Source organism: Lissotriton helveticus, chromosome 6, assembly GCF_964261635.1.
Source record: "Lissotriton helveticus chromosome 6, aLisHel1.1, whole genome shotgun sequence".
Classification (NCBI taxonomy): Eukaryota; Metazoa; Chordata; class Amphibia; order Caudata; family Salamandridae; genus Lissotriton; species Lissotriton helveticus.
The window spans coordinates 1629315518-1629336190 of NC_136067.1; the positions used below are offsets into that span (position 1 = coordinate 1629315518).

At 44.4% G+C, this 20673-nt stretch overlaps 1 protein-coding gene across 6 annotated transcripts in view; it reads right to left on the reverse strand.

Annotated features, from left to right (window-relative positions):
• The window catches only part of EHBP1 (EH domain binding protein 1), a 2232712-nt gene that overhangs the window by 568296 nt on the left and 1643743 nt on the right, over window positions 1–20673 (reverse strand). For 4 of the 6 annotated variants that reach the window (XM_078649459.1, XM_078649456.1, XM_078649458.1 and 1 more), the window contains one exon: window positions 463–610. In XM_078649459.1, the coding sequence (XP_078505585.1) occupies window positions 463–610 (148 nt within the window). The remainder of the gene's footprint in view (window positions 1–462; window positions 611–20673) is intronic. The other 2 variants (XM_078649460.1, XM_078649457.1) reach the window with 1 other exon arrangement.

A 20673-nucleotide genomic window follows, 5' to 3' on the forward strand; every position in this document is an offset into this window, starting at 1 on the left:
TACATGGCTAGTAGAATCTTATTACTGCATTAAACGTCCGCACAACAGACAGAAGAAAGGACTAGCTGTGATGTGGGATACACAAATATTTCCCAGTAAACGGAAACATGAAGGATTTTGAAGGAAAAGACTTGTCATTTTGTGCGAGTCTGAGTAAAAAAAAACATTATTCTTGACAATCGTGCACCATAGCATACTGATAAAAAAATTACAAGCAATGTGTCTGCAAAAAGATGGTTACTAAGTGGTTACTTATGCAGTCAGTGGTTCCTCAATTCCATTCTTTCTCTGTGGGGGAATTAGGCCCGTACATTGATGAACACGATTAAACGGCCAGCTTAGCATCCAGACAATGTTATATGATGTCTGATTAAAGCCACACACATCCTCTGCTCTCAACAAATAAAAGGCTCGACAGCGATTTCTGAGCTACTAAGTATATTGCAAAGTTCCTCAACTCACCTCTAGACGCCTTTGACCTTTCTTTCAACTTGTCTGAAGGCATTTCATTGTAGCCAGGAAGTTCTGACATCTTCACTCCAGATCGAGCTTCTGCTATTAGCTGACGAGCTCTCTCCCTCAGCTGCCTCCGCCGCTCTTCATCTTGCTGCTAGGAGATATTGAACAGTTGCCAACTAAGTAATTGACAGAAATGCAATTTCACTCAATCTGATCATCGCGATAGGACCTGATTTACAGCAAGGGGTATGGCACATATTAAAAACAGGGCGCTCTGTATCAGTTGGGTGTCATACCACAATTTTTCAAGACATATTAGACCTGGGAGTTTTTTTCTTATTTGTAAATAAACTGTCTACAAATATTGTTCAGTCAGAACCTGCATTTAGGAAGTTTAAGCCAAAAACATTTTACTAAGGGGACTGGAGAACCAAATAATTGTAATACCTGAGCTGAATGTCAACTACGGTGCATGGGGAATAACAATACCATTAGTGAGAGGGAAGTTGGACTTAGGGACCTGCCTATCTAAAACAAGAGCCCCGACCTTTGGGAATTGAGTCTATCGTTTGTTTATGTCGTATTTCACTTTATGTTCGTATATACATTTTCATAAAAGCAAGTATTTGACTGGACAACCAAGTATTGCTGTTACTGAACGTATTTTGAGTAGTGAGCCTCTGTTCACCCCCCTCGCCTCTAACAGCTGCCCTAGTTTATATGAATGAAATAGTGGGGGTGTGTAGGGTACTTGGGGAGCTTTAGTCATCGTGAAACCAGCCTATGCACTGGAGCCTGTAAACTGTTTTTGTAATGGACTTACTCATGAACATGGAGGGGTCAAATCAGCGGGAGAGTTTTTCTGTGTCACAAAGCAGCAGCTAATAAATTAGGTGGCCATCATCTAGTACTCATTTATATATTAAGGAAAATAACAGACTAAAGGGAGTATCTGAGGAACTGTGGAGGCAACAGACCGTCTTGGAGGCCTTCACAGGTAGTTTAAGCACTACCATCCCTTCATTTCACACCAAGCAATTATTATTTCAAGCAATTCACTGTTACTTTACATCGCGGATCTTTGTCTGCCAGGAGTCCACAACTTCAAGGGTGTCGCTACCTAGATTCTTCTAAGGTGGGTTACTAATAAGGTGATCATCTTTGTAACCCACGGCCTCTTCCCAGTTTATCAAACATTCCTATGTCTCCATACATGACATTTTGTGATCATGGTGCCAACGCCTTTTACGTTGGCTTCATCAGGGATCTCGATTTCTCTATCTAAGAAGAATGATGTCGGCAGTGCTTGTGGTTCTCTCCTGATGCCCAATGTACTCCTGATGTCCAAAGTATTGTAATTTCGTCAAGTTTTATCTTGTTCAGTCATCACTGTGTCTTGTTTGAGTGGGCTTGTGGTAGGATGAGGAGCCGATTGGTCCTGTTGTTGCTGCGTGGTATCCATTTCTGCAGTGTCCATGGCATCCAAAAAACGACTCAGTTGGTCTGGGTCTGAGAACTTTGCTGTGCATCCATCGTGTATTATGATCATCACTGATGGTTCTCAGAGTATGTAGGGAATCTCCATCTTATTGACCTTCGATTATAGGGCCAGGAAATGTTTATTCTTCTGTGAAGTGTCATTTGAAAAGTCTTTGAAGACCAGCATTTTATATCACAGTATAGGAATGTGCCTTTGTGCTTTGCCGTTTGATTCACTTATCACACCTGCTAGTGTAGAAAACAACCGATAATTTGCTTCAGATTATCTGTTTTACCAACATCTACAACCAGACTCTGAAATTCCAATTGTGGCGTTGAATGTATGGTTGTTATTTCTGGAAAAAGTGTTTTAGGAAGGCAATCATATCGACTTTTTCCACTTTCTCTGCACCCCCCACCCAAGCAAAACAAATTGTCTCTTCTTTTTCTGTTTTGCAACTAGGTGAGTTTGTTTTGCATGCTTCAGTGGTCCTGCTTCCAGTCAATCATTTGTTCCACTTTCACTAGCCTGTCTTCTGTTGCTAACAAGCAAAATTTAAAGGAGGCTATGTCCATCCTGAGGACGCAGTCTTTGACGTGTTCTCCTCTATTGTGAACATCAACGTTTTGAGCGCAAGGGTTTCTTTCAAGGATAACTTTCGTCGCTGAATCTTGCGCCATAGTGTCAGGGATTTCAGCTGATTTGGTCGGCCTGCCTGTTAGTACTTCTGTTAACAGTAGTTGTCTTGCTGATTTTTACCTCGGTAAGGGATCCGTAGAAGGGTGGTGTTTAACGTTTATTTTCAAGAGGTAGTGAAGGACAGCGTATTCAAACGTCAGTAGCCTTCTTCAGCATTGCCAACACGTGATTTTCTCAGTATCCGTGTGCCTTCGGGGTGCACCCTATTTGAAGCGCCCAGTCGTTTAGGAGTACCTGCATCAGCCTTAACAGGGTTCTAGACACGACGTGGCAATCAGTGTCCCAACACGTAGGAGTAAAAGACACGACAACGTCACCCCCTTCATCTTTCTTACAGCTCTTAAAATAACTTCAGACAGAGTTAGTCCATTGTAACAAGGACTCTCTTTTTGACTTCTGTTGTCTTTGTCGTTGGTAATAAAGCTTTACTGTTCATTCAGCGCAGACTTTTCCCCGGGGTCCGCACACCTGGTGAACAATGGCGCTCCAGCAACTGCTGAGGATCTGTGCAGGCACCACAGCTACTGCTAAGTACAAGTAGGCCCAATTTCCCTCAATGCATGCAGATACTTCGTTCTTGCAGCATTCGGTTACTCAGTGTGCCGCAAGCCTTTCACCAGATGCACTCCGTGATCTTCTTTTGACCGTGGCGGCATGCTGCACTGATGGTGTACAGTTGTGCTCTGGGATATCTCTTCTGCGTGGTGACCCAGGAATGCATAGCTGCCAAGTTTTCATATCGCCTATGTGTGACATTTCCATGGTTTCAGTGCATTTATGAGTGACATTCAACAACAAATGTGTGACATTTAGAGTGATACTTTCTTGCGAGTAAAACCAAGCAATGAAGTGCAAGGAAACAGATAAATATAAGAATTTACATCTTTTTGAGCAATGAAAAGCAATAAAAATAACTTGAAAGTGCTGCAAAACTCCTGAATAGAAAGTCAACACTTGCTTCATAATAAAACAGAATACTTTTTGCGACAGCCTATCTACACTGAGGGCCTGATTAAAATGTCACTGTCTTGGTCCTGGGACCGACCGACCGACCTCCAGTCAGCTGTCCCGACCGGCCAATTCCAATGCGACCGAACACTGTTTAGTCGCATACTCCCATTCCTCAATGGGAGCTCGTGTTACGGCCGGAAACCAGGCGTAACACAAGCTCCCATTGGGAAATGGGAGATGTTGTTCATCCCTGCACCCCATGGCAGGCAACCACGGGGTGCAGGGATCAACAGGGGGGGCACCATAGGTGAGCCCTCGGCCCCCAACCGGAGGCTGTACACACAAAGGGGGCCCCCAAACATGCTTTCCGTCATGGTTTCTGTGCTGGACAGGCCGGCATGGAAACCATGTCGGAAACTGTGCATTGTAATCTCAAGGGCGGAAAGTTCTGCCCTTTGGGATTACAAGCCGATCCGACTGGCCTACGGGCTCCATGAGCCCGTCGTAAGCCAGCCAGAATGATAAGCCGGTTTACTTTCCGACTGCCAGCATCATAATGCAGCAGTCGGAAAGTAAACCGAGCAGCCCATTACAATGTGGCCAGGAAGGCTCCAACAGTGAGTCGGAGCCTTTAAGGGCTGCATTGTAATTCTCCCCTGAGTGTAATCGAATTTTAAAACAATGTGCATGTTCACAATGCTTTCAGTTGTAGGCTGTGACCTCGTAACACTATAATACAGAAGTCACTATTCCTGACTGTGCCAACCATGACTTAATTCAGTTTCTCTTGAGTTACAGATACGTTCTCTGCAGTGATCGATTTTCATAATGTTACAAATAAAAGAATGCATTTCCCTTTAATTTCTTTAACTTGTATGGTTTATCATTTTTCTCCTAGGTGTGTGTTTATTTTGTATGTAGCCCCTTAACTTGAAAGAAAAACCAAATAGATATAGAATATTTTTCTTTGCTTCTCTTTTGAAGTGAGAACTATGCGCACTGGGTGCTCAAGCCAATTTATGCCTTATTACCTGGGCAGTTTCTACTTTCAGCAGATAGTTAAGACTGGCTTAGTGTAGGGCATCTGGGCATGGAGCTGGAATTTGCCAAACAAAATTAACCTGCATTTGAAATGTTAATTGACAGGGGGTCCTAGATTAGCTACTTGGAAAAAGGAATTCTTGAAATGGGGGGAATGTGAGGGATGGATACTACTAAGGGAGGCTACAAGAGGATTAAGAAACAGAGGTAGCTAGATCTTGGGAAGCTCTGCTGTATGACCTAACACCCTGCTTCTGAGACTGCAGAGGGAGCGCCCGAAGACCTGGAACAAACGCCAACTACATAACGGTACTCAGATTGGTGGGGACAACACCACACCCCCTACCCAGACATGATATAGAGGCCCTGTTGTAGCCTCACTGCCCAGCGGTCCTTCAACCATACGTAACATTGTTGATTCGCATACTTCCCTACGAATCGTGCATACAATGCTGACTCGAGTGGGGAAGAGTTCAACCTATAGTCGCAACACCTGAAGCCAGTATAACAGACCAGTTCAATGCCTTGAGAATACGACTTACATGAACAAATGTACACTGTTTATTGCAACTGGAAAGTTGATATTTTGTTGTACAACTGGCAAAGATCTGAATAAAGAACCAAGTTACTTACCTGTAACTACAGTTATCCAGTATTAGTATCTTTCATAGATTCATATGCCTGAATCATTCACCGTCATCATAGTGGGATTCCCACGATACATAAATGACAAAGTAGTAAGAAGCTATTATTATTATAGTAAGAGGCTATTATGGTAGCAACCATGTACTCTATAGCCTATTAGTCTCTTTTTACAAAAAGGACCAAACTGAAAACTCAGCCAATCAGCACCCAGCACCCTCTAGAACCTTCCCAAGAAAGGCTGAGTCCCTCAGATTTTCACCGCACTTTGTTGTGTAAGGGAATCTCCCTGAGCTCTGCTCAGTTTTCTTCATATTCTCAGATAAGTCTCTTTTGGATTTCTTGAAGAAGAATGTCTGATAAAAAGGGGTTATTTAGAGCCTGTAAATCCTCTGGGACGAAGAGGGTGCATGTGGACGATGCACACAAAGATTGTATTTATTGTCTCTATCGCAGCCATGAGACAAAGCAATGCAAGAGTTGCCGCACCTTCTCAACAAAGACCTTGAGGGATAGAGAAGGCAGGCTTCTTCTATGGCTAAAAAAGAATCAGTCTGCTTCTTCTGATGTGGACAGCGATACGTCCTCTATGTCACACAAGAGGCCCAGGTCACATGAGGGTCAGCCTGAAGAGAGAAAGAAACAATCTAAAGTCTCTCATGTGGCCAAGGAATCTCTTAAAAAGGAGAAGCAGCCCAAGGTGTCCTCAGAGGTTGGATCCCCTCGGGCTACAGGAACGTCAAAAGAAAGACCAGAGTCTTCTAGCCATTCTAAAGGTAAAACTGTCCACAAGTCTTCTTCTGGTTCAGGTTCACCGTCAACTCTCTCGGCGTCGAGATCGTCAACGGTGTTTACCACATCGACGGCGAGTTCAAGAGGTTCTATACCGTCGACACTACCTTTGTTGTCAAACGACTGCACCGAGAGTCAAGACCACATCGTTGATGAGTTTGTCAGTGAAGCTATCGACGACGAAGACATCGACGATGACACCGACGTCGAGACAGCCTGCGAGTCGGTAAGGAATCAGAGGCTAGATAGAGTCTCTACACGATAAGGTGTTACCAAAGGTAAGTAACTTGTTCATTTGATAGAGACTTCTAGTTGTAGATTCCTTACCTTAGAATAGATACCCAAGCAATGCCTCTTCAGAGGTAAATCTGAGAAATAGATTTAGACCAAAAAGTCCTGCAGGACTGAACGGGCAAATTGCTCATCACAACGGATCTGATTGTCCAGGCAGTAGTGCCTGGCAAACATGTGTGGAGATGCCCACTTAACTGCCAGACTGATGTCCAGAAAAGGGACTCAGCGAGCTAACGCAATGGTGGAAATCTTGGCTCTGAAAGAATGAACACACAGTCCTTCTAGAGGCTGCCCCCCCCCAGGAGAAGTCATACAGAAGGCCGGAACTCCACTCGAGGTGAAAAGCATCTCCAAGCGAGAGCCATCTTGGAAACTCCAGTGTGCAGAAGTGCTGACATTGCGTGTTCTCTGCGGTGGCAAACAGATCTAAGCAAGGTTCTTCCACTCTTGAAAGAGACCTTGCACCACCTCCGGATAAAGATGCCAGGCATTGATTACTAGGTTTATGTGCCCTGGCATTCAGAGAATAGGCCATTCCAGCCATGTCCAGAGTAGGGGTGCGCGGAATTTGCGTAATCGCGTTACGCAAATCTTCGCGAAACGGTACAAATCTCTGCGAACACGCAGAAATTCTGCGAACACGCGGAATTGCTTGTTCGCGATGCTTTTTTCCTGTTCGCAATTGCTGTTTGCGTGCTCGGGGGGAAATATTCGCAAACACGCATTTTGAAAACGCGAACAAGCAAAACAATTCGCAAAGCCGCGTAATGCAGAATTTTGGGCAATTTGTCGTTTTCCGCGGAACACGAAATTCCGCACATTCCGCAAGCGGAACAGGATTTGCCGCCCAGGCCTAGTCCAGAGACACAAGGCCTCTTGACAAAGGGCCCACAACTCCACTCCGCCTGTTTGTTGCAGTACCACATGACGGTGGTGTGGTCGGTGAACACCTGCACCATCCTTCCCTGATTGAAGGAAGAAAGGCCTTCAATGCCAATCGTTCACCCAAAGCTCCAAAAAGTTAACGTGAAGCCAGGACTTTGCCCGAGACCAGAGTCCTCTGATCTCCTCCTCTCCCAGATGGCCACCCCATCTCAGGAGGGATGTATCTGTCACGCGGTCACTGTGGCTGAGGTAGGGGTAGGGAGAGGGGTCTGCCGATGGCCCAATCTCAGTTCGTAATGTCAGTCACCACTTCAAGTCTTTTGCAGTTTCCTCTGAATCTGGACAATTTCAGAGAGATATCCCTGATGCTGTGCCACTGGGGCTTCAGGTCCCACTGCAGAGCCCGCATACGCCAAAGGGCATGTGTAAGTAGCAGGACGCCATGAGGACCATCATCCTTAAAGCCAGTCTTTCTGAAATCCATGATAGAGGCTAAAACATCAGTATCGTAGCCCAAATATACTAGATTCGCAATTCGGGGGGATAGGCCCAAAACTGAACTGTATCCTGAATGGACCCGAAGAAAGGGAGCAGGAGTCGGTGTGACTTTGGAAAGTTTATAGTTTACCCCAGTGAATGCAGGCAGTCCACCATTGTCTGGAGGTGGTAGACGGTACCATGTTGTGCTGTGCTCAACAGCCAATCGTCGAGTTAGGGGGAAGATTGAAAACCCAGACCTCCGCAGATGTGCTGCAACCACCCAGCCAGTAGTAAGCAGGTTGCAGGGCTGGAAGGGTGTCCAGAAAGGTGATGGAGTAGCCCCTTTGGACTATCTGTAAAACCCACTTGTTGGATGTTATCGACTGCCAGTGGCTGACTAACTGACTGCCAGTGGAGTAGGCAATGGAATATCCTGCCACTCCACTGGATGCCCCTGTTGGTATGATGGCACACTAAAGGGGTTTGGAGGCTGTGGCTGGACTCGGGCAACCTCTTGCTAGTGGTCCCACATGGTCTGGGGACCACATCCTCTGTCACAAAAAGGTTCGGAAGCCTCTTGGCTTTGATGGCTAGGTGGGAATTAATACAGCTGTGAACCCCATTTGTAGCGATGAAAGGGGCAAAAGGAAGACTGGGGTTGGTGAAGGCCATGGATTGGCCCAAGGACCTGGCCATAGCTCTGCTCTCCTTAAAGTACTCGAGCACAGAGTCTGCCTTTTCACCAAAAAAGAGAGTCATTAAAGGGCATAGCCATTAGAGAAGCTAAGATAGTCCTCCGAAAACCCAGTTGTTCTCAGGCAGATAAGGGGCACTGCAGATAAAATTGCTCTGCCCAGTGAATAAGTCCTATCCAGTTCACAACTTATGGTAAACTTCACTGCATCTCTGCCATCTGCAACTGCCAGTGACATTATGGCCCGGGCTTCCTCAAAGACCCCGGGCAGCACTTGCGCAACCAAGTCCCAGATCATATGGGTTTATCGGCCTAAGAGGCACGCAGAGTTCATCAACCGCAGTGGAAGAGAACATCCTTCACCAAAGATATCCTGCCTCTTGGATTGCTTATCTGAAGGAGTGGCAGGGAACGCACCAAATCTTTCTCAGGAAGTGGAGGCTTGGACCACTAAGCTCTCCAGGGTGGGGTGGGTGTGGTGCTGGGTGAAGCAACTGGGGTCCCCAGGAGCGAGGCAATGGCGGCAGGCAATTATCCTGTGCAAAGGAGCCCACTGTGCAGGGCTTGGACGAAACCCAGAGGAGGACACTGGTAAGGCATTTATTAAATGGGAGCAAGGGTTCGGAGGGGGCAACTCGCGGTTGAAGCTACTCTGTCAAGATGTCCATATTGACTGTCACTGAGAGCAACTGAAGGTCCAAGACCCCGGTCATCCTTCGCACCACCAGTGCAAATGAGCACCCCACACTATAGCCACAGAGACCAAGTCAGTGTCGGGTGAGGTGTCTAACGCACTGGCATTACCAGTTCCTTATACCAGTGGTCTTCTGTGCCAATTAGGGGATGCTGGTATCCATAAGGGTCATCAGACTCCTACCATAGGTCTCCCTCTCCAGGGCTGTCGAATGAAAAAGGCACTGGCTCCAAATTGGAGGGTATGGTCCCCACGGCACCAGAGCAAGTGTCGGACGACGCCTGCCCAGTTCTGTGTCTAAGTCGGGAAGGACGACAGGGACGGTGCCGCTGTGGGGCGTCGGTACTGGAGCAGACACTGAGAAAGGTTGTGGTCTCGCAGGAGGTGCTGCTCAGGATCCAGTGCCGGATCCAAGGTGCCCGATTGGCTCAAAGGGCGAACCCGCTAGGGAATCCAGTTGCGGTCCCTCTCAAACCATGTGGCCTTAAAGAGCTTCAAGAGGGGTCAGACGTGCCGAATGTGAGCTGTTTGGCCTCATAGAACTCTTTTAGATGGGCAGGGCTCACTCCCGCAAATCCTGGGAGGCAAGGAAAGGACCTTGGCATAGGCTCCACAGAGGAGCGAGGTCTGAAGTGCCGATGCTCCCCTGCCTCGTCTAAGGATTTGGACAGGTGCGGCAAAGTCAAAGACCTCTTTGACTTCTTTCTGTTGGACGTACCTGACGACTTGGATCGGTAAGTGGGGGGAGAAGGGGGCCTTTACCTTTGGGTGTGGCTCTGCAAGCGGTCCCGGGACCTTTACCATAACTGGGATCGTGAACGTTGCGAGGGTTGGCCAATGTCGGGCGGCGAGGATCTTGAGGGAATGGTCTCTCAGTGCCTTTGGGTGCATGCTGCAGCAGTCCTCACAGGTCTGAGAGTTGTGGTACCTCTCCAAGCAACACAGACAAACAAAATGTGTGTTTGTCACAGAATCACCCAACTTGAGGGGTGGGGCCCCCTGCACAGTGCATGGAGGCCACCCACCCCCGGACTCAGTCAGGAGCTCTCTCGCCAGGGACCCGCTGCCTGTACACAGTGCCGTAGGGGACTCCCTGGAGTTTGGGAGGTCCTGCACTGCAGGGGCTGTGAGGGCTATTGTTACGTCACTGGTGACCAGCACTAAATGGCTGTAAACCCGTCAGTTTCTTAGGGGATATCCCATCACACCAGGAGAAAACATTCTCTAAAATGTGTCAACAAAATTAGACAAAAAGCCACTAAAAAAATGACTATGGGGTAGCTTTTCACAGACTAGCACTTACTGGTGCAGAAAGAAAAGAAGTGATGTCAGCGTGCTGGGGTAGCACCTATATAGGCACCGCGAACATCACTTTCGATACAGACGACAATGCCTACTGGAGTGCATGGGTACTGCTTGAAAATGTCTGGATCCTGTCTGATGCCGGAGGAATATTCTAAAGCAAGGAATCTACGGCTAGAAGCCTCTATCAGATACAGAGAATATTTAGAGAAACAGATAGCACAGAAAGAACTGATGGGGGTAATCAAAAATGTGGCTAAGCACTGTGGGAATGTGGAACCTATAGGCCATTCTCACTTTTAAATGTGGACTTGAAATTACTAAGCAAAGTAATATCCACTAAACAACAGCAATGTATTAGTAGGCTAGCCCACAACGATCAAATGGGCATCAAACCAGAGCAGAAAACAGGGATAAATCTTAGGAGGATGCTACATGTCACACAAGAGGCAAGAGGCCAACAGGAGTGGCTAGCAGCATTATCATTAGAAAACACGTTGACCCCATAAAGTGTAAATTATGTTCCATGCACTGGACAACTTTACCACAGGCCTGGTTTTTATTAAATGGATGAAGTTACACTGTACTTTTTTTCTATTATTTTCTCATAGAAAAGACAAAAACAAGCACACGGTGTGTACGGGCAGCAGCCCAAGAGTCTTGGAGAAAATGCTAATTTGTACCAAACATAATTTGAGAGAGGTAACGTGTTGCATGATATTAGTACAAAGTGTAGGCGCCTTCACCTTTTTTCCTAATGCATCTCATTTTCAAAATATGTCGCTGGGTTTCGGTCACATCTAATCATTCCACGTCTAAGATATGTCTCTATGCTTTCTCCATAGGCTGCAGGCGTTCTCACATTTATTAGGGCAGCCTCTACCCTCAATACACATACTTCTCATCAAACATGCACAATCCATGCCTGAACACCATCTCTCCTGAGTCAGGACTGCAGGGCTCCCACAATCTTGCAACGTCTCAAAGGACCAACATAAGATTCAGATCGAAGAGAATTTTACCAACTCCTTCCCCAAACTCCTTCAGTTGGGAGTAAAGCCAAATGGCATGGAGGAAGTCACCAATCTGCCCAAAACCTCCAATTAACGTCCTTCACTTATCTTCCCCATATTTTCTAACCTCTACATTAAATTATATGCAACAGTTTAATCTCTACCAATCTGAAACCCGCTCTATTAGCACTTTAACACAGATATTGCAAGACATCCTTTTATCTTGGGTCTTCCACAGGGCTTTAAGTGGGATAAAAAAAAGTAAGACATGTTGTAAAAATGCAAATATAGTTTCAGGGATTTCTATACTTTACCACCCAATTGGTATTTTGAGGCATCTCTTAGCTATCTGTTACTGCAATTAGATTTATAAAACAAGTGACATATCATCTAAAACCAGCCAGGGCTATTGTCGTTGTCAATGGTTGTTATCTGTTTATGATAAATGAGTAACACAAATGATTTTCTTGTCAATAATTAATATTGATAAAGGTTTTCATTTTGAAACCAGAAAACTATGAATTAAACATTGAGGACTGTGGAAGGGGTAGTGGTCTTCAGTGTGTCTCAATCACTCCCATTATGTTCACTGTGTAAGACTCGCCACATCTCCTCCATCTGCATATCCTAAACCCCATTTTTCCTCTTCAGCATCCTCTTTTGACTTCCTCCAGAATGCTCTTTCACACATCTCCTTCACTTCACCACCCCAAACACACAACACACCTACTCACCTGTAAGCACTACATTTTCTTTTACTTTCACCTTGTCAATATTTTGACAACTGTGTACCTTCTGCCCACATAGACAAACTCACAATTGCAACTGGAAAACATGACCATTGCTTTGTGCGATCTGCAGAGAGGCCAAGGATTGGGCAAACATGTATTGTCAACACCTTTCTTAGTCTAAGAATCTGGGTAAAACTGCCATGTTTAATAACCTTCAAAAGATAAATGTTTTTAAATTCACGTTTAAAAATTCAAATAGTCACACTTTTAATATGTACAAGTATTATAACTGTTCATAACTACCGGTTATGCAATAACTACTTACTCCAGCACCAAGATCGCATCCCCTATCTGAGAACCACGCAAGGCGCAACCCACCTGCGTCCTTGAGCGGTGAGCCCCCGGCCCTCGGGCTTTTTCCGTCATATCCAGGGGCCCACTCCTCAGCCACCAGGCTGCCAAGGAGGCTCGTGTGACCTGGTGCCCTTGCCTCCCCCGCCGGTGTCCCCATTCTCCCTGCGGAGAGCTTACTGTCTCTCCCCTCAGTGCTGGCCTCGGGAGTATGTAAGCAGGCCTCCCGTTAACCCTGCAAATCAATGTTCTGTGGCCTCTTTTCTGCCATTCCCTCTCCTAACCTATTCTAAAACCACTAATCTCAGGACGGGTGGGTGGGAGATCGATTCTGCTGCACTGGTCCAGGTGTCCAGAGCGGGAAAAAAAGGAAAAACAGTGGTGGACCTAGGGGCTAAATAGCCCCCCCCCCCCGGCCCTGCCCCTAATTCTCGCGGCTCGGGCCGGATGTGCGTCATCCGTGTCCCGAAACCACTTGTTCCGGCCAGTAGCAAACCGGGCTACTGGACCAAACTATGGGGGTGTGGTGTGGATCCGGGGGGCCGGGCCCTAAGGGCATGCTCGCCGAGATCTTGCGTTTTTCAAACCCACTGACAGGCACTGTGAGAAATTCGCACCTCCTTCAGCCTCAACACAAACGTTCTTAATAGCGTCCTGTTATGAATACCTGGAGGCATCTCAGTTCAAAGTATGCACTATAAAAGAGTAATACACTACAAAAAAATAGAGAAACACATCATCATGGAACGTAAAATTAAGTAAAACATGAAATATAAACAGGAACTAAATCACTAGCATAGATTACCTTAACTCTTTTTACATTTATAGTTCAGAAATCGATCAGTATTATTGCTTGTATTGTTAAGGACATGTACATAGGGCCCAATAAGGGTCAATGTCTGTTATTAATTAATACAGCATCTGAGACACGAGGGGACGCCAGCTTAAAGCCCCGGTCTTCCACCGGCCCAACAAAATGCCTCCAAGATTAGTTTTAATCTGTTTAAGGTGTCTGGAGTATTGTTGATCAGGGTTTTATAAATCAAAGATACAACCTTCTGTGATAGGGACTCCGAGTGTACACTGTGCTCGAAAGGTCTACCGTCCGAGATCTGACAACTTATTGACACCTTACTTACTTACCTTACTGGTCATGTGCATGTGGGGTATGTGGTGAAACTGTATGAACCTAAATATCTCTGCATATGCCAGGCTCTACTCCGTTAGCAACCTAACAAATGTTTTAGGCCATATGGGCCCCACACATTTCCCGGAGAGGAGATCCCTATTGAGTCCCTTTGACTGAATCCCTATAAATGCCTTATCTTCTTCAATCGTCTATCCATCCATAGAGGGGTGAAGCTAGTCAATGTGTGGTCCCAGCCGAATTTGTTTTTGTGATCACCGTCCATGCTTTCAACTACCTTGCTCTACTGAGGTGGGGGAGGTGCGGGAAATAGTTCATTTGAGTAGTACGACGCAGAGCTGTCAAATAGTCTAAGTCTCCTAGGGCATGTCTGCCCACCTGGAGAGAACGATCATGTAGGAATGATAAGGCCCAAAGCTGTTCTATTCTTAACCGACTGCAAAGTTAACCACTGCAAATGAGAGCTCTGATGAATGTGGAATACAGCCTGGGAAATAACAAGATTGTCCACCATTACTGTATTTTTTTATTTATTTTCAAAACAATGTTTATTGGGATTTTGAATTTGACAACTGCAGATATATCAGGCTAAAGAAAACACAAGCAACATCTGTCAGATACGTTACAAAATCAGTAGAAAAAGCAAAAGGATATAAGATTCAGTAACTTTACAGTTAATACGAAAGGGAAAATTACAAATATTATCAAGTGAACATTTTCAACTTGTGCGTTGGTACATATGCGGAGAAGGAGTGTACTGGCTTGGTGTAAGTTGTGATTAATGAATCATTGAGCTTCTTGCTTCCATGTAGTGCTGTGCCGTGGCAAAATGCTCCACTGCAAGGCAAGAGGCAAATGTCCTTGTATGATGGGAGAGACTCAATAGGAGATAACATATCACTATCACTCTATTTGTACTGGTTTCTTTGACGCCCATTTAAAGTTTGTACAATAGAGATAAGGAAAAAAATCTTGGAAATGTGGCACAAAATGTCACTTTCTGCTGATGATGTGCAGAGATATGTCTAAAAGATTCAAACTGATGTGTCCCACTGTTGCTTTACGAAGGTGATCGTTTCAGCATTGTTTCAGGTATAAGGATCAAGTGGCCAAAATCCTCGCTGTTTCTCTAGGGTGTTGGCACTAAGCAAGGTGGCCGCTCGTATTTCAGCAATCATGTTCATTAAGTACTAGGATCTTTCTTGATCTTGACAAATTATTATGAAGATTAATCTGAGATAATGAGAGGAAGTAGGCAGATCGAAGTAGCCAGATCCGTAGTAGGCAGATCGGAATGGAATTGAAAAATATTACCGGGATATACAAGTGGCAAAATCTGCGGCGTTAAATACAGTCTTAAAAAGCCCCTCCAAAGGAATTAAAATATTCCGCACCTGCAAAGGTTTGGTGAAAAGAGCACCGCAGAGTGCTATTTAGCGCGAACAAATCATTAATACGACACGCACAAAACACTAATTAGGAACATTTTGGCCATTTCCATGTAAATTGTTTGTTTGTAGCTATTTGGTGGGCATTGTTCTGGGCACAATAGGGAAGAAATGCAAATGAGTGAATGAAAATGCAGCCCTAATGGGACTTTCTGTTTATAAGCAGTAGCCCAGAGGTGTGCCGTAATTCAATCCTCAAGAAGCGAGATTTAGGCTCATTAACAGCTTGCATGGGCAGGTTACAACTCCTAAAACCCCACAGTAAACAACCCATATGGACACAGCACAATATGGTGAGCCTGACTGACAGGGGACTGCTTCCCTATCAGATTGCCTCGATTTACTTTCCTGCTAATGTCCTCAGTACTGCAGACGCATGTTTTGCCCAGGCCCTGTAACCGTTCTAGCGGCTGGGCACATTTGCATTGTTTGATTTGTCAAACAGCAATTTCCCTGAAGACACGCAGCAAGAGTATTATTAAAAATGGAAGTTATTTCTCAGAAAATACACACACAGTAGAAACGGAATAATCTTTGGGTGAAGCTTGCTACAAAAAAATAATATACAAAGCAATGCATTTCATTTACAGCTGACACGCAGCTGGCGAGAGCACTCGATTTTAATATCAAATTAAATTAAATGTATTAATTGTAAGAACTTGTAAAATTCATCCACGTGCTTTGTTTGTACTCTGGAATGGAAGTGCCAGTGCTACCAGGTTCGCTTTCAAAAATGAAAACTGCAGCACGTGAAGGCTTTAAATACGTGGATGTCTAGTAGATACATATTTTTACGGGAGGGTAAAAATGACAAGAGGCACAGACTTTCACTATGTACACTCGAAATAAGGCTATGACGTAACAACATTGACAAATATCAGCTCAATTACAAACCCACCCGCATTGCGAATTTGAAGGAGCTGATTATGTGCAGCACTTCTTGTGCCTAAAGGTTACGTTTTGTTCCTATTGTTCGAGTACCATGATTTAAAAAATCCTGATGCAGGGTGTATTAGATCTTGGTCCAAAGTTCTGTCGTAGCAGTTGTGCATACCACCGAGTGACTCTTCAGATGAGATAATGCATCACAATTACCCTTCCACAGAGTATGACACACTAAGCATAATGTCTAGGAAATGTGTAAAGACGAACGGACACCGCCCCCCTCACACAGAGCAATGCCGCTTCTGCCCATCTCAGCTTCTAACAGTCAGATCCTCACCAAAAGAATGGAATCGAGACTGCCTCAAGGCAACAGAGGGAGGAGGGGTGAGCAACAGTCCACTTTGTAATCTTAGATCTACTTATTGCTGTTGACAGGATTGAGTAAGGCATTTGGGTGGATCGTGAGTCTCCTATAGGGCAAGGAGGTGGCTGTGTATTCAAACACCTCAACCTTCACGTCAACACCATTAAGTGCCTGTCGTCTATCAGGCCCATCTACACTCCTGTTTATTGTGTCTCTGGCAGGCCTTTAGAAGTGGTTCTCAGCCAATGGGGCGGAACACAAAAGCTAGTCACTTAATGCAATGCAAGAATTGGGTTAAAAGACTCAATAATAACAGAAACAGTTGCAGGGAAAACTCGATGAAGCCAGGAAAGGAGTAAAACGGTAAAAAAAAGTTAAAATATGGGGAGTAAAAAACCTTTAGAAAAAGTACCTTTGAACACAACTGTCCTGGAACCTATGTAACCATCTAATCAAAGCTATTGAGCTCAAATAAAGGCACCTATGTCTGTGGTCAAACTCGTATTCTTGTTGCACAGAATTGGCAATGGTGAGATGTTATCCCCAATATAGGACTTACTCGGAGATGGATTTCCTCTTTCAGCAAATCTGCTCTGGCTGTGGGCTGGATTTACTGTATCAAGGGGTGATTTCAGGTGCATTTGCTACATCTCAGGGTGATTTTACCTGTACTATCAGTGAACAACCATAATCCCACATCATTGTGGGTATGTACCAGGTTATTTCAGGCAGGTTTTGACTGATACATGTACTCTGGTGTAGTGAGTGTGTAAATGTGATTTAGATGTGGTAAGGAGAAAAGCGTCCCAAAATTGAAGGGACTGCAAAGCAAGAGGATTTGTTTCAAGAGAAAATATTTTTTTATGCGGAGAAACAAAAACAAATATGTTTTTCATACAGTAATGTACACCCAAGGAAGTAGTGAAGTGCCCTTTAAAACAGATTCAGTAGGGCTGTTACTGGGTCAGATTATATTTTTCTTTGTTGCCCTCACTAACTTTGATCTGTCTATCGCCAGTAACAAGACAGATGCAAAAGCTAATAAAGAAAATTCTCTGAAAGAGAGGTTGAGTGATGGCCATATGGTGTCAGAGGAGTCAAACATTTGACAACGAGAAAGAAAAATGATGAAAATAGCAAAATAAATAAGAAGGCAAATGGTGTGTGAGTGTGCAAAATAAGGAAGAAAACAGGAATGCAAAGAAATAGAGAAGGCAGGATAGAATGAAAGAAGCAAGCAAATGCAAAAAATGGAAAGAAGGGTGAAAATATAGAAATGATGAAAGAAAAAAAGAAAAAAATCAGATAAAGTGAGGAGAAAGAAACCAGGAAAAAACAACTAATGAAATGGGATAAACAGAAGCAAGGGTGGAAAGAGGGTGTAAAGAAGAAAACAGGAAAATAAATAAAGAAACACTGAAGGAAAGCAGTAAAATAGAATGAAATAATGTAAAGGAGGAAAGAAAGAATGGGAGATGGAAGGAAAGAGACAGGGGAGGAGTAGAAAAAGGAAGGAAAGGCAGAAAGAAGCACAATATGAATTAAAGAAGACCAATGAAAGAAGAATTGAAAGAATAGACACTGAAATCAATAAAAAGGAGGACAGGAATATGTAAAGGAGGGGATAAGGCATCAACGAAGAATGGAGAGATGGAAAGAACGAATAAAGAAAAGTAGGAATTAAAGGATAAAAGAATGAGAATACAAAATAGGAAAGAAAGATGGAAAGAAAAAAGGAAAGAATTAATAATGAAAAGAAGGAAAGAAACAAAGACTTGCTTATAGGTGTTTACCCGAGGCACAAACGTAGCCCCATATTCATCATAAGGTGACCTGCCCTGCTTGGTATCCTTCTATGCAGCATACCAACATCCTATCGCGCAGGTAGTGGGGCTCTGAGCAAAAAAATTGGGCCCCAACACTTATTCTTTTACTATATAAATAATGCTGCTTCATCTTAGCCACCTTCCCTAGTGAGGAGACACACTTAAGATGGTTACTCAAATCCTGTTGCTTTTCTGCGCGGACTAATCCTTCCTCCCCTTTTTTCTGAATTACACCAAGTTAGTAGCTAATATAACGAATTATTTGGAACAAAAAGGCTCATCACATGTGATGCTCGGATCAAAAAGTACATTTCATCTGCAAGTCTGTCAGGATAGCCTGTTATCAACACCATCAAACAAGCATTTGCAATGCAATAGGTCTCGTATTTGCGAGAGTTTAAGCTATTGGCATTGTAAATGACAATGCCTTTTATTTATATGCTTTGATAATTATCAAAACATATAAATAAGAGGCATTGTCATTTACATATTTATCAAAACATATAAATAAGAGGCATTGTCATTTACATAATTATCAAAACATATAAATAAGAGGCATTGTCATTTACATAATTATCAAAACATTTAAATAAGAGGCATTGTCATTTTCAATGCCAATAGCTCAAACTCTCGTAAATGCGTGACCTACTCAAAGAAGCGGCCGCCATTGTCCCGGGCTGCTTCTAAAATGAAAGCCCGCATGGCGCGCGGAGTGTTGCAGAAAAGTATGTCGTGCCTGCAGTAGGAGAAACTATTTAAAGAAAATAATGATTACATACTAAAAAAGACGTACCGTGTAACAACCGAAGTAAAAGATGAATGAATGGACCAGAACATGCACAAAAGTCATTAACAGCCCAGGCACCCTTTACACTTTATGAAGTCATAAGCACTTTAAAGCCCACCAGGGTTTTAGAGTGATACAAGTAAAGCATTAAGACACAGACATGGGTGAAGAACGGGAGATGTGTAATTACTTCAGTGGAAAGTTAAGCCACAGGCCTGACTTCGTCAATAAAACATGAAATAGCCACGGAAGACTGTGTGAGCCATGAAGCTCTATGTATATGTACACAAAATTCCTCCACAAACTCAAACAATTGCACCATGACCCACGGAAATGTCCCTTCAGCTAGGAGTGTTCCCCAAAAGCCATGAAATTGCCCGCACTTACACATATAATGAGGGGGAAAACTATAGGGGGAGAAAAGAAGATGGGAGTTGAGTGGAACAACATAGAGCAAAAGCTACAATAAGGCCAGGAAGAGGACATAAATGTGAGCAAAAGAGGCAAAATAAAACGAACAAATTACCAGACAGACCATAAGCAACACACACAGTACACATGACTCTATTCTTTTCCTCGGACACAAGAAATGAATGCACACATTAACACCAACAACTCCGTGAAACAAGCACCGAAACAAAGAAACACACATACACAGACAAACGCACACATAGACAGGCACACATTTGGAAAAACCCACCTGCAGCTGAATACACAGATAGATGCAACCATATAAGCATACATACATATAGTTATGCACACATACGCATGCAGGTCTGAGCACATATACACATTGACACACGCACACATAGATAGGCACATAAGGAAGCATGCACATCCATACACAGCATTACCAGGAGGCGATATATTTACACACTGACAAATGCATGCACATATATATACAAGCATACACACGCAGGCATTCCTAAATACCTACCCTGTGTGCACACTTTAGACATGCATGCACAATCATATATAAATGCGCTCACTCTGTCTTTTGTCTCACCCATGCTTGGATTCTATGAACAGTTAAACTCTTTACGGTGCGGAGCGGAACTGAACTGAAACGCACCTTCTGGGCAAAACAGCACTTCCAGTGCTGTTAATGTGGCTTGAGTCCTGTAATTCGTGTTTTCCAATTAAAGAGTGGATCCAGGGCCCAGCCTCTGCGGGTTTCGCAGGGAGGTAGACAATTTGTTATAGTGGGTTAACTGGGGGCAGGGAGGGGTGGCGTCACTTAGAATTGATGGGGGGCAGTAATGAGGTGTTACTTCTTGGCTCTTTTTTGGCAGTACCGAATAAGGATTCAACCAGTGCAGTGTGCTACCTATTTAGCGCTTCAGTGCCCCACATGGGGTAGTAACCTTAGCTTAAATCACTGAGCCGCCTTGCTGTAAAAAATGGAATTGCTGAAGGAAAGAGAACAGACATCCGATCGATTGAGAGGGAGAAACAGAGAAAATAGGAGGCAGGGAGAGGGACGTGAGAACGTAGAGAAGAGGAAAAATGTGTAGAGGTGCTAGACACGATGGAGACTGCAGATCTGGCAGAAGCACCCCCAACTACGTACTGCATCAGCTGGCTAGGCGTGTCGAGGCGACAAAGCCCCACTCCTACATCCCTATGCCAAGGAAGCCTCACCTGGGTTTGCCACTCTTGCTTCCTGTGAGGGCCTCTTTTTTGCACGCTCAGAGGCTGCACCAGAAAA